We start from the raw sequence: 13,803 nt of genomic DNA on the forward strand, positions 1-13,803 counted from the left end.
AATACTATGAGATATACTCACAGAATATGCTGATATTTGCTCTAAAAGGATGTTTGGTCTCATTTAATTACTACTTGCCTATCAAATGTAATATTTTTGAGTTCGATTTTTTTTTAAATTAATTATAGCTGTAGCTTTTAAACTGTTGTATATAAACGGTGAAGCAACACAGCTGCCACTATTTAAAAATCTTTTTGTTTCCTCACTTTAGCACTCATTCAAAACTATCTCTCACCGTGTAGAGGTGAACATGGGGGGTAGTGCTGCCCAGTTACCATAGAAACATGCACCCGGTGCGATCTGACTCATACACTAATGATATTAGCACGAACGAGACCCAGCATGCTCCGGGCCCCAGGTGGTCGATGAGTTTCCTGGTGTAATCTGCTGTAAGGACGCTCCGTGTGGAGCGAATGCATTTTGCTCTCTCGTCTCTGTGGTAATGTGCTCATATTCCTGTCTGATAGCATTTTAATATGCTCCAAACCCTAACCTAACAGTCTGCATACCTCATAGGTTTGTCTTAAATCTGAAACCATTGATCCTGTGTTGGATACTCCATTGCAACTAATTACATTTTATTGTAAAAATATTTTCACATGTTTCTGAAGTATGATTTCTACAATACTGTCCAGATGTCACGCATGAACTGTGTTGGCAGTCCTGCATTACATCAAGGCTGTTATTGTTACCAATATGGAGCTATAGCAATCTGTTTTACCACATTACTTCCAGCAAAGGCTTTTGTCCCTAGAGCTTTTTTTGTAGATTTTCTCATTTTTATTTTCTCAGCAAAACATTCTTTCTGGGATTTGAGTTAGACAGTAATGTATGCAAAAACACATTATTTATACAAGTGTTTCTAAAATATTTGTATAATTAAATATTGTTATGACTTCTCATACTGACGTGTTTAGTTACATGCATCAATTAATATATAAATCAAGTTGAGTTCAGCCTCCCCTATTATTATTTGGCTTTCTTATTTCTCTTATCTCTCTTATTTTTTTAACCTGCCCTAGCAATTTTCACTGACCCCACTACACAAATATATATAAATGTTATTTTAGCAACATATTTGTATGTGTGAGCAAGAAATCTGTTTATATTTTTCCATAAATGTTTTAAATAAATAAAATATAAATAAATAATAGTTAAACTAAAATAATAATATGATAATAAAATAATACATCATTAACTTAATGGAAACTATAAATTCATAAACAACTGGTAAACCATGTCATTTGATGATTTTCCAAGTCGCTCTTCCAATTTTCACAAAGTCTCATCTACGTTATCCAGGTTAATGCCTTTACCTTGGTGACATGTTTGGCCTCGCAGGGCAAGTGACAAGTCCATAAACTGGCCCCAAAACTGACTGTAATTACTCTGTCCAGTCCAACAGGCAACCGGTGAGACTGAATCTGCTGACCTGTCAGGTTAAACCCAGCGGAGAGGATAAGAAGTGCTTTGACCTCATCTCCCGTGAGTAACTACACAAAAGCTATGTCCCCTGCCAAACTTCAGAGTACTTCCATCCGTGCCAAGTGCTAGCAAGGCCTCCAGAAGTCTAACTCCATTACACAGGCAGAGACTACTAAGTGCAGTGTTCAGAGGCTGAAGAGCAGTTAACATAATGCACTTCTTCCCCTAATAATCTCTCTCCCTCTTTCCCTGTGCAGATAATCGAACATATCATTTCCAGGCAGAGGATGAACAGGAGTTTGTGATGTAAGTGTGAATGTGTTAGTTCGAGAGTTGATACCATCTGTTATTTCTCTGCTCATGAGTGAGAACAAGATGTGAGTGTATCAGTGCGTCTTTGTGTTAATGAGAAGAATATTCTAGGGCTGTGCTACATATAGCAAAAAATATAAGACAGAAAACATATACTACCATCAAGGATTCATTAACTTGATCAAAAGTCACAATAAAGACATTTATGATGTTACAAATTATTTCTCTATCAAATAAATCCTGTTCTATTGAACTTTCTGTTCCTTAAAGAACCCTAAAAACAATACATCACAGTTTTCACAAAATATTCAGCAGCACAACTGTTTTCAACATTAAGAAATGTTTCTTGAGCACCAAATCAGAATATTAGAATGATTTCTGAAGGATCATGTGACACTGAAGACTGGCGTAATGATGCTGAAAATTCAGCTTTGCCCCATGACAGGAATAAATTACATTTTAAAATATATTAAATTAGAAATCAGTTTATTTTAAATTGTAATCATAAATAAATGAATTCTTGGTGAGCATAAGAGACTTCCAAAAAAATAAGAAATAATTTCCAGTTTTGGCACTACATGAATAAGGTAACAAAAAAGTAACACTTTTCATAACCTATGTATTCATATATTTTTGCTAAAACATTTTAATATAGAAAAAAAAAAAAAACATGCTGAAACTTCTGTGAACATTTTTGAGTGATGCTGCGAACTAATCATTGATTTTTTTTTTTAAATAGTTGAGCTGATTCCCAGAAATGAATTACTCTAATGCTGTTTTTGCTATTGAAGTTTAAATTATGATCTTTAGTATGCTTAATAGCTAAAAAAAAATCATTGTGAGATTCATGTTGCTTATTATATTATATTATATTATATTATATTATATTATATTATATTATATTATATTATATTATATTATATTATATTATATTATATATTTTGCTGTGGATTAGTAAGCTTGTGTGTGTCTGTTGATATTTAAATATCTGTATAGCACATATATTGATACATAAATATGTGTTTGCGTGCAAATCTGTCTTTATGTTTGTGTGTGTGCGTGTGGTATTTCACATAACATGCGCATGCCCATCTGTGGTGGTGTGCAAACGATTAATGCATATATATATGTTCATGTGTGATGAGCAGATGGATTTCAGTGCTGACTAACAGTAAGGAAGAGGCTCTGAACATGGCGTTCCGTGGGGAGCAGAGTGCTGGAGATGACAGTTTGGAAGACTTGACCAAAGCCATCATCGAGGATGTGCTGCGCATGCCTGGAAATGAAGTCTGCTGCGACTGTGGCGCACCAGGTTAGCCAAGTTTGTGTGTGAAAGTTTTGTAGCAGTGGCATCTGACACAGTCCCCATTTTATCAATACAGTGAGGTTTCAAAACAGAGTTTCATAGATTCATGCGCCACCTTGTGGCTTAGAGGTGAGTGGCAGGACACAGCGCTCATCGACTACAATATAAAACCCAATTTTCTCCCATTTTATCTGCTCTAGAGCCTAAATGGTTATCCACTAACCTCGGCATCCTGACATGCATCGAGTGTTCAGGGATCCACAGGGAAATGGGTGTCCATATTTCACGCATCCAGTCCATGGAACTAGACAAACTCGGCACCTCTGAACTCTTGGTAATGTGAATGTAAATCTTGTAATTTACACTACCGTTTAAGGGTCAGTTTTTTTTTTTTTTTTTTTTTTTTTTAAAGAAATTAATACTTTTATTCAGCTAAGATGCATTAAATTGATTAAAAATTATGGTAAAAAGAACTGTAAACTGTTACGAAACATTTCTAATTCAGATAAATGTTTTGTTTTTTTACTTTCCATTCAACTTTCTAACAAAAAATTATCAGTTTCCACAAAAAAGTAAGCAACACAACTGTTTTCAACATTGATGATAATAAATTTTTCTTGAGCACCAAATAATTTCTGAAGGATCTTGTGACACTGAAGACTGGAGTATGATACTGAAAATTCATCTTTGCCATCACAATAACAAATTGTTTATAAAATATATTAAAATACAAAAGTTAATAATATTTCACAATATTACAGTTTTTACTGTATTTTTAATCAGCATATTACTGTTTTTACTGTATTTTTGATCAGATAAATTCAGCCTTGGTGAGCATAAGATTTTTTGATTTATTATTACGGACCCCAAACGGTTTTGAACGGTAGTTTGTGTTGACTTTTTAACATAATCTGTTTGATGAATGTATTACTAAATTATAGGTATGCTATGATCTGTTAACATGCTAGTTACTCACAGCCGATTGCGATCTTTCCACAGCTGGCTAAGAATGTGGGTAACAGTAGTTTTAATGAAATTTTAGAAGGGAATCTGCCGAGCCCTTCACCAAAGCCAACACCATCAAGTGACATGTGAGTACTGGCTTACCTAGCATACCTTAACAACTGTAGATAGTACTACAGACTTTAACTATTGGAATGACCCTTTGTTTAGTAGTTAATGCACTAATTCATATGTTAAGCAGTATGTGCTTTTTGAAATGAACTATTTTAGGACCGAGAGGAAGGAGTACATAAACACAAAGTACGTGGAGCACAGGTTTGCTCGGCGGACAGCCACTACAGCCACAGCCAGACAGGGCGACTTGTACGAGGCCGTGAGAACTCGAGACCTGATGGCTCTGATTCAGCTCTATGCAGATGGAGTGGAGCTAATGGATCCATTTCCAGAAGCAGGACGGGTATTGATCTTTGACTAATAGTTTGTCATAGATTAACTGATTTATATGCTGCTTTTTTAGAGAAGTATAGTCATTTATTTCCCAGAGTGTATATGAAGTGACCTCAGGTCAGATGAGAAGTGTGGTCCCCAAGGGTTTGTCAGTACTCATTAATATTTAAATGAATGCAAATATTTCTCAGTAATGTTGTCCTGATTCTGGTACTGAATTACTGTCGACAGGACCCGGGAGAGACAGCGCTGCACTTTGCTGTGCGGATGTCAGACCAGACCTCGCTGCACCTGGTGGACTTTCTTGTCCAAAACAGGTAACGGACAGAACATTCTGTAGTGTGTATTAGTCCACTGATGCTCATTAGGAGAGAATTATGCTGCAAGATGTTAAATATGGATCTGTTTGTGCAGTGGAACTCCAGACAGACAGACGGAGAGTGGAAACTCTGCTCTCCATTACTGCTGCACATATGAGAAGTCAGAGTGTCTCAAACTGCTGCTCAGGGGAAAACCATCTATTGACCTGGGTAAGTGGGTTATCTGTAGCAATGGTGTTTCAACAGAGACAACATCTGGAGTTATTTCAAAATAAATAAAGGCAGCTGATTGTTGACATTTATCTAAAGTTCAAATTCTACAATAGCAATTACATTGCTGTAAATAAACATTTTAATAAATGATAGAAGTCTGATAATTTGTAATATAATACTTTGTTGTTTAAACCTTAATGCATGGCTATGTGAATTTAACATATACTTCCTTTATTTAGATTCTACATTAATTTGTTGATTAAGTTTTAAGATTAAGTTGATTAAATGCAGTATTCATAATATATATATATATATATATATATATATTCATTTAATAAAAAAACAATACAGTAAATTATAAAAAAATATTTAACAAAAAAAGAATTCCTGTAAAAGCAATTAAATAAAAGTATTAGTTTCTTAAAACAAAAAAAAATCTTACTGACCCCAAACCTGTTTAATCACTCTAACATTTCATATAAAATCATAACATGATTTGCAAGAGATTATTGGATATTTTGCAGAGGTTTAAAAACAGGCCTCTGGAACCCACATGCCGGTCTGAATGCTTAGAGGCTCATCTTCCAACGAGTTTCATTCCTCAAATTCTTTTCATTTCTACTGAATAATACTCAGGTGTCACCACACCTATCCTGGAGGCTTTGATTTTTGCATCTTGCTTAGTTTTAAAATATGTCATTTTTCCATAGTAGTAGCAAGGCTGTACCTATGTGCTTTATGTGTTTTATTTCAGTTAATCAAAATGGGGAGACAGCTTTGGACATTGCCAGACGAATGAAAAATGCACAGTGTGAAGAGCTAGTGAGTGTGATACTTTATATTCAATGCTTAATTTCTGTGTTGCTGACACTGTGGTAATTACAGAAGAATTTTGCCATACAACCACCTGCAACTATACAGTCATGTAATTGTTCAAAACATGACCTTTATTTTCTGGCATTAATGTCAGAGAGGAGACGTGTATTATGTTAATGGCTTTGTGACTGGTTGTGCAGCTGATGGAGGCAGCAGCTGGGAGGTTTAATCCTCACGTGCATGTGGAGTATGAGTGGAATCTGCGGCTGGAGGAGATTGACGAGAGTGACGATGACCTAGATGACAAGGTTTGTGCGCCCACCTTTTGCTTTGTCCAATATCTCCCTATACTAGAGCTCCACTAACTCTCCCTCTTCATGCACCTGTAATAAGCTTAGGTATTATGAGTAATTTTGTAGGTAACTGATTACTTGTTGCTGGAAACTTCACACCTGGTTAGAACATGGTGCAACACTTAAAGGGTTAGTTCACCCAAAAATGTAAATTCTGTCAGCATTTACTCACCCTCATGTTGTTCCAAACCTGTAAGACTTTCTTTCATCTTCAGAACACAAATGAAGATCTTTTTGATGAAATCTGAGAGTTTTCTGCACTCTCAATTGACAGTTATGCAACTACCACTTTGATGCTTCAAAAAGTTCATAAAGAGATCGTAAAACTTATCAATATGAATTGAGCTGTGTAGATAAAATTTTCTGAAGAGACTCGATCTCTTCATATGATGAAGATTTATTTTAGGCTTTTATTCACATTTAAATATAAACAGAAGCTCACCCGTAACTGCTTGATGCGCGAGAACAAACCTCACTGGTTCTTGTGGAAGCTCAAACGTGCTGTGTAACACGAGAACAAACCTCATTGGTTCTCGCACGTGAAGCGAACATGCTTGAGCTTCCGTTTATCACAACTTATGTGTGAGATGATGAATGTTTATATGTGAATACAAGCCTAAATTCAATCATATAAAGCGATCGTGTCTCTAAACTAAACTAAACCTAAACTGAACTAAACTACTAAACTGCTCAATTCAAATGGATTTTTTTTACGAACTCTTTATGAACTTTTTGAAGTGTCAAAGTATGAGGGTGAGTAAATGATGACAGAATTTTCATTTTGGGGTAAACAAATTTGCAAAATTGTATTATGTTTTATTCACAAAAGTTATATATTTTGTAATTGTATCAAACTAAGCTAATGTACAGGTTTCTTAAAAAAAACAATATGCTATTTAAAAAAATCTAGACAAAAAAAAAAAGCCAATCTTACCCAGAGTTTACATAGAAAACAAAAAGTATATTACTGCCATTAGGGTAATGCACAAATAAAAATTGTGATAACTGAAGTCTATATAAGAATCTATATAATGGTTGTCACATTTGTCTTCTAACAATAGGGTTGAAAATGCTCTTAGTCCACTGTGCGAACCAAGCTCTCTTGCCACTCAGAAGCAAAACGATTTGATAAGCGACCAAGTTCCTTCTAGCGCTTTAAATAGCGCATTTTATGCCATCATAAAAGTGGAACCCTTATCTGCAGAGATACATGACTCGTGAAATGAGAACCGAAATCAAAATATTACCACACTCAGATGTGCCTGAAAGCACACACCACCTCAACGCCACGTATACACAGTGCCACCTAATGCATTCACTTGTAATTGCAAGGTTTTGGAGAGGTTGTGGACTAGTCTCAAAATCAAGTGATGTGTAATATTTTTCCATCTCCAGCCCAGTCCGGTAAAGAAGGAGCGTTCTCCCCGACCTCAGAGCTTCTGTCATTCCTCGAACGTGTCCCCTCAGGAGAAGCTGTCTCTGCCGGGGTATTTAGGACACAGGGACAAACAGAGACTCTCCTATGGAGCCTTTGCCAACCCTGTCTACAGCACCTCCACCGAAACACCTGCATCTCCGGTATCAGAGGGGCCCACAATAGCCAGCAAGACCACTGGGAAAGGTATACATGCCTTTATGCATGACGCTGCAGATAAAAAAAAGAGCAGCCCATGTAGCAGGAAAGGTAAAACATGATGATAGATTGAATTGTTTGCATGTACTGTTCTTTACATTAACTCTAATTGCGGGGGAGGTATAATGTGCAATCGGTTGAGTAGTGATTATAAAGTGATCACCTTAGTGATTGTAAAACATCCTCTCACACCACAACCACTGTTTGCTTGCAATCTGAACTGGAATGTGGAACCTTTGGCTGTCGTTTTATCTAATCAGTTATCAGCCGGCCCGCACCTGCATTCTGCGACCATGTTGGCTGTCGTTTTCTTGATTATTTTGGTTGTGCTTTTGGAAATCACTTTACACTCATCACTCCTGACATGATGGGAGTGTTGTCTTTGCCCTTGTGTTCCGGTGCGTTCGGGCCTCACTTGCTTCTCGGCCAATCACGTCATCTCGTCACTCTTTCAGCTCCGTCCTCCGGACCGCCCACCTCCCTGCCGCTGGGATCGCAATCGAGTGCAGGAGGCAGCTCCACTCTGTCTAAGAAGAGAGCGCCTCCTCCACCTCCCGGACACAAGCGCACCCACTCAGACCCCCCCAGCCCCGTACTGCAGGGCCCGCAGAGCAAAGGTGCGTCCAGGTGGCAACACCTCTGTTTTGTGATTGCAGAAACAAAAGTTTTTTGCCAGCACCTCTGAAAAATTCTTGTAATTTTGTTGTTTTGTTGCTCATAGTGGTGGTGGTGTTGGTGTGAAATGGGTGGGTAGGAATTCTCAGCCTGACCTCCAATGGCCATTACATAATGAAGTGATTTTCTGAATAATTGATTTAGAGATCTTGTTCTTGAGTGTGTTAATAATCAAAGACCGAGAGCTTGCTGAGAGGATGCCTGACATATCAAACAACCAAAAATATTAATACATCTAGCACTTAATGTTACATTTTCTTCAGCATTTTCTCTGTCCTCACCCCCCAGTGAGAGTTAAAGTGTTTTTTCTTAGTAATTAGCTTATGGCAGCTTTCTTTTTGTTTTGTGATTCTGAGCTTTGCGATTTAATAATTATCATTTATTTTGTTTGTGTTGTTGCATTGTTTTAAATTAAAATATCCTATTAAATTGTTTAAAGGTAAAATGTGTAATGTGTTCTATTAGCTTCACCTAACAGAACAACTCAAATTAAAATGGTGATTAAAATTAGTTAATTATTACGATTAGACAAAATATAAATTTAAGAATTTGTCCAAATTATAACAGTGTTTTATCAACATTCATTATTTTTTTTAAAAGTCTCGGGACACCAAAAGTCTACTGTATTTGTAGGGGAACTGGTTTCCCCAAACACTCTTTCATTGGTAGGATAAACAAATAGTTGGCCCCGAACTCATGCCATTGGTTGAGGTAATTGGGCTGGTGAAGATCTAATAGTGCCACAGAGCCACAGTTTTATTTGAATTATTTTTTCAGAGAAATCAACCTTCTTTTAGTTGTCTTGGCATATTAAAGTTTAATAAATTGCAAAAAAAAACCATTGTCTTCATTTACCCACCCTCATGTCATTCCAAACTCATAAGACTTTCGTTCATCTTTTAAGTACAAACGATCGCTTCATATGATGAACAGAACTTTCTCTTTATGAACATTTTGAAGTGTCAAAAGTGGTAGTTGCGTGGACTGTCAATGGAGGGACCCGGAATCTCTCAGATTTCATTTAAAATCTCTTCATTTGTGTTTCGAAGATGAACTAAAGTCTTACGGGTTTGTAATGACATGAGAGTGAGTAAATTACAGAATTTACATTTTTGGGTGAACTAAGCTGCGGTTTGAGAAAATATTTTAACATAAAAAAAATGTCTTGGTGACATCAATGAAGGTTCCTGGGACATAAAAACAAAGAGTGTAAGACATGGCCAAAGCTCTTAATGAAATACGGGGACTTCAAAACCGCTTTAAACCTCTTCCCCCTTTTTATTTTGAACCTCATAGGAAGTGAGTCTACACCTCCTTCTGCAAATCGGACATCCCCGGCCAATAAGTTTGAGGGAATTCAGCAGCAGCAAAGGTGTTGCACCACACTGACATTTAGACATTGAAAAGTCCTGTATTGCACAAAAAAACATTTGTGAATTTTACAGTGTGTGTAATAGATCTTAACTGTAAACAAAAAATTTAGACCATTTAAAATTTTCATGTTATCTTCATAAATCCATCATGAAGGTTTGTCATCTAGTCTGTTATAGAGAAATTAATCACAGGACCTTTTTGATTTCAGCACTACTTCTATGAACACAAAAGCAGCATTTGGCCCACGAGTTCTTCCCAAACTACCTCAAAAAGGTACATTTAACATGGCATTAAATACAACGGATTTACTTCAATTTCTAATTTTTACCTTTACGTTGACCTGCCCCATGTCTTACTCTTTCAGTGGCACTACGAAAGATTGACACAATCCACCTCCCCTCAATGGACAAGTCTGGTCCCGATGTGCTGCAGAAACCCCCACATGCCCAGGACACGCCTCACACCAGAGCTTCAGATACAATAACCAGACCCACTGAGCCTCCACCTAAAATCCCACAACCCGCAGAACGCTCCCAGCCCCTGGAGGTGCCACAGAAACCTCACATCTCAGACCTTCCCCCTAAACCGCAACTGTCTGATCTTCCCCCGAAACCACAATTGTCGGATTTACCCCCAAAACCTCAGCTTTCTGACCTGCCCCCGAAACCACAGCTTAAGGATCTTCCCCCTAAGCCGCAGCTCTCCGACCTCCCATCCAAGCCTATGATGTCTCCAGCAGCTGAGACCGCACAGAGGCAAACGACACAGGAGGAAACCAGCCCGAAGCCCCAGCTGACGGAGGTGCAGTCATCCAGTCAGCAGGAGGAGCTCTCTCCCAGACAGGCCAGTGAAGACACTAATGGTGCGCCTGCAGGAGCTGTGGAGATGCCTGTCCCGATGCCACGGAAAATAAACACAGTAGTGAGTGAAAGATATTTTAGAGAGTGTTATATATGTACAGTGGACCCCAAAAGTGCACAAATATTTTTTTGTATCCTTATTTCATGACCTATATCTATTGTTTTATCATTTTAAACCTAACAAAAAAAAAAAAAAATTAGGAAAATATTTAGCTTTTAACTTTAAAAAAAATCTTTAAAAGGCATTAGTTTATTTATTATTTTATTATTAATAAAAAATACACATTTATAATTCTAACACTTATTGGAAAATATCAACAGGTGTAACACTAAAATAACTGAGGATCATCTCTTTGCAGGCAAAGAGCAAAATTAGGCGTGTGAAAACCATCTACGATTGCCAAGCAGATAATGATGATGAGTTGACTTTTGTGGAGGGGGAGGTTATAATTGTTACAGGAGAGGAAGACCAGGAGTGGTGGGTGAGTAAATCTGTGCCGTGCGCTTGCTACTAGTATTGTTAATGCAGTTCTAGGGCATATTGTCACATTCATCAACCTGCCTTTTTTACAGATCGGGCACATAGAGGGGCAGCCTGAAAGGAAAGGGGCCTTCCCAATGTCCTTTGTGCACATTCTGTCAGACTGACAGTGTATAAGCGGCGGCCGAGAGGCTTTCTAACTAGCACAAGCTCCGCTCTCTCTCTCTCTCTCATTCTCTCTAGCCTCACACTGGACTGTGGGCATTGCCTCTGTACATAGCTGCTGAAACCCAAACGGTCTCCAAACAAACGTAACATGAAGAATCAAACCCATGCTCCCTTAATCCTCAAGGGTGAAATGTGTAAACTATGTGTTGTTCATAAACTGTGTTATCCTGCCTACCAGTATTATCGTAGCCATGGCAGACCCAGCATGCCATACTGGGTTTGCAGTAGCTATACTTGGAAATCTAGCACTTAACATGTATGCTGTAACTTTGTGTATGTGTACACATATAGAAATTATGTAAGTCCATTTAAAGTGTGTCTTTGTACATACATATGCACAGATGTAAGTGTATATTTATGTACGTATGTATAATGTACAAGTGTGCAAATGTATGTTAACCCTGCTTGCTTATGGAGCCAGAGTGACTCTAGACATTTTAGTGTACTGTTTTAAAAGAAAAAAAAGATCATCTCTTAAATTTTTGGATGGCATAAGTGATAAGTGAGAATACAATAACATACCAGTGTTTAAAGTCCCAGCATAGTGGCATGCTGGTCAGGGATCAAAACCAAAATGTAAAGGTTTAAACATCTCATCTGCTATACATAGACGATCAAAATTGCCATTCATTCCGTTCGCATCACTCACACAAAAAAGAAGCCAGAAATCTTTATTCTGAATGCTTCAATGAGTAGGAGACCAATTTACAGCCCTTGAAAATTGCTGGTGTAATGTTACCACTTTGTACCCATATTCTCTCCATGCCAGTATGTTCATATGGTGGCTGTAGCCAAGAACGTCACTACATATAACCAGTTATAATTTAAGAATAAATCGCTGAAAAGCTCATATCGATCAAATATTTCAGTGTCTATGGTGGTTACGGCCTTGGTCGCATCTGTGGGAACGCTTCATTTCTTCCCCATTGTTGTTTAACGCCAAATCTGACAAAACTAATGCCTCAGCTCTGGGAAAGTGTCCTTGTCGATATTGTTTCATTAGATCAAACAATAACCTTATCCATCTGGTCTCATGCATAAATTATAAAGCTTCTCTCATACATGGATATGACTGGTCAAACGTTGTTGGCTTTGTATAAAAATGGACACATGTTGAGCAGAACACAATCTGTTAAAGTTTGCTTAGAGTGAGTTTTATTGTTTGCTTACAGTGACTGTGGAATGTGGTTTGTTTTGGTTTGTTTTGTTCATTTAAGTTGAATTAAACTGCAAGGGGACCCGGCAGTGAGTGACTGACTCGGTATGACTCAGAATGAACTAAAGCTGCCTCTTTCTCGTTACCCTATCAGGGAGACCAGCATTCACTCTTGGTTTTTAACTGTTGTTGTATTAATGATAGACGATGTATTAATGAATGCCACCTGTACTATATTTGATGATGATAGTATTTGACATTTATAGGGCTAAAGTGTTTCAGCATGGAGAGGAATGGACCCTTCAAGTGTAGTTTATTATGGGTTTTGTTCCTCTGTTTTAGGTCATGTTACATTAAAATAATTTTAACTAAAGGATAAAAAACAAGAATTCAGCACAAAGAACATCTCTGCTCAATGAACAAGACAAAACGACTCCGAGATTGTGGTATAAAGTTGCCGACGCACCGTTCCCGGACTGTTTTGTTTAGACCCCTATGATGAGCCCACTGTTGGACACTGTCTGTCTGTTTAGATGTTCAATCCAGCACAACTCCATATGATGGATTCTTGTGTTTGCTAATACTGTAGCACACTGAAGTCTGGAAACAGTCAAAAGGACAACGTCACATCTACGTGAATAAACTGGATTCAGTCCTAATGTGACATTTAGGATTTTCGCCACTCTCTTCCTTTTTTTTTTTTTTTTTTGTCTGTTTGCTGCACTGTAAGTTCAGTCAGAAAGAAAATCAAACTTGGCTATCAAGTCTTCAAATAAAGTCTTTAAGTTGAAACCATGTAGTCTCAATGTTATATTTTTTTTTAAATGGGTTATTTTATATGATTAAGGGTCAGTCTTGAAAAGTGCTGACTTTCTGACTTATTTTTTTCTGACAAATGTCTGATTTTCTCTCTGATAAAAGCTCATGGTATTAACAACTTTTAATGTGGTAGAAAACACTGTGCACATTTGAAAAGCCTATTTTTCCTCTGAACTTTGCTTGGAAGTGGTATTCATTTTTGATATTATGCTGAAAATCAGCCTGTTGTAGATCGGGCTATGGTCTAATAATGTATTAATTGTTTTTACTCAATTTGTGTGTTAACACACAACTTTACCCAATTTGTGACAATACAGTGCAAAAGAACTAGAGCATTTTCATCACGATCAACGCTCGCTGCTTCATTTGTCGTTTTGCTCGCGCTTGCAGACTATGTCTGAGTGCCTCAGTGTATAAAATAA

The 13,803-nt window shown here is 37.4% G+C and overlaps 1 protein-coding gene across 3 annotated transcripts in view; it reads left to right on the forward strand.

Moving 5' to 3' along the window:
• The window catches only part of asap1a (ArfGAP with SH3 domain, ankyrin repeat and PH domain 1a), a 48,353-nt gene extending 34,999 nt beyond the window's left edge, over positions 1-13,354 (forward strand). For 2 of the 3 annotated variants that reach the window (XM_084120000.1, XM_084120001.1), the window contains 16 exons: positions 1,398-1,485; positions 1,683-1,731; positions 2,886-3,049; positions 3,244-3,377; positions 4,043-4,134; positions 4,277-4,463; positions 4,685-4,770; positions 4,868-4,983; positions 5,741-5,808; positions 6,003-6,110; positions 7,551-7,776; positions 9,760-9,835; positions 10,046-10,110; positions 10,202-10,758; positions 11,057-11,179; positions 11,271-13,354. In XM_084120000.1, coding sequence (XP_083976126.1) covers positions 1,398-1,485; positions 1,683-1,731; positions 2,886-3,049; positions 3,244-3,377; positions 4,043-4,134; positions 4,277-4,463; positions 4,685-4,770; positions 4,868-4,983; positions 5,741-5,808; positions 6,003-6,110; positions 7,551-7,776; positions 9,760-9,835; positions 10,046-10,110; positions 10,202-10,758; positions 11,057-11,179; positions 11,271-11,345 — 2,214 coding nt within the window. In that variant the 3' untranslated portion in view covers positions 11,346-13,354. Of the gene's footprint in view, positions 1-1,397; positions 1,486-1,682; positions 1,732-2,885; positions 3,050-3,243; positions 3,378-4,042; positions 4,135-4,276; positions 4,464-4,684; positions 4,771-4,867; positions 4,984-5,740; positions 5,809-6,002; positions 6,111-7,550; positions 7,777-8,243; positions 8,406-9,759; positions 9,836-10,045; positions 10,111-10,201; positions 10,759-11,056; positions 11,180-11,270 lie in introns of all 3 variants that reach the window. The other variant, XM_084119999.1, reaches the window with a different exon arrangement.
• The last annotated feature ends 449 nt before the right edge of the window (positions 13,355-13,803 follow it).

The sequence above is a fragment of the Abramis brama genome, assembly GCF_963993115.1.
Source record: "Abramis brama genome assembly, chromosome: 7".
Classification (NCBI taxonomy): Eukaryota; Metazoa; Chordata; class Actinopteri; order Cypriniformes; family Leuciscidae; genus Abramis; species Abramis brama.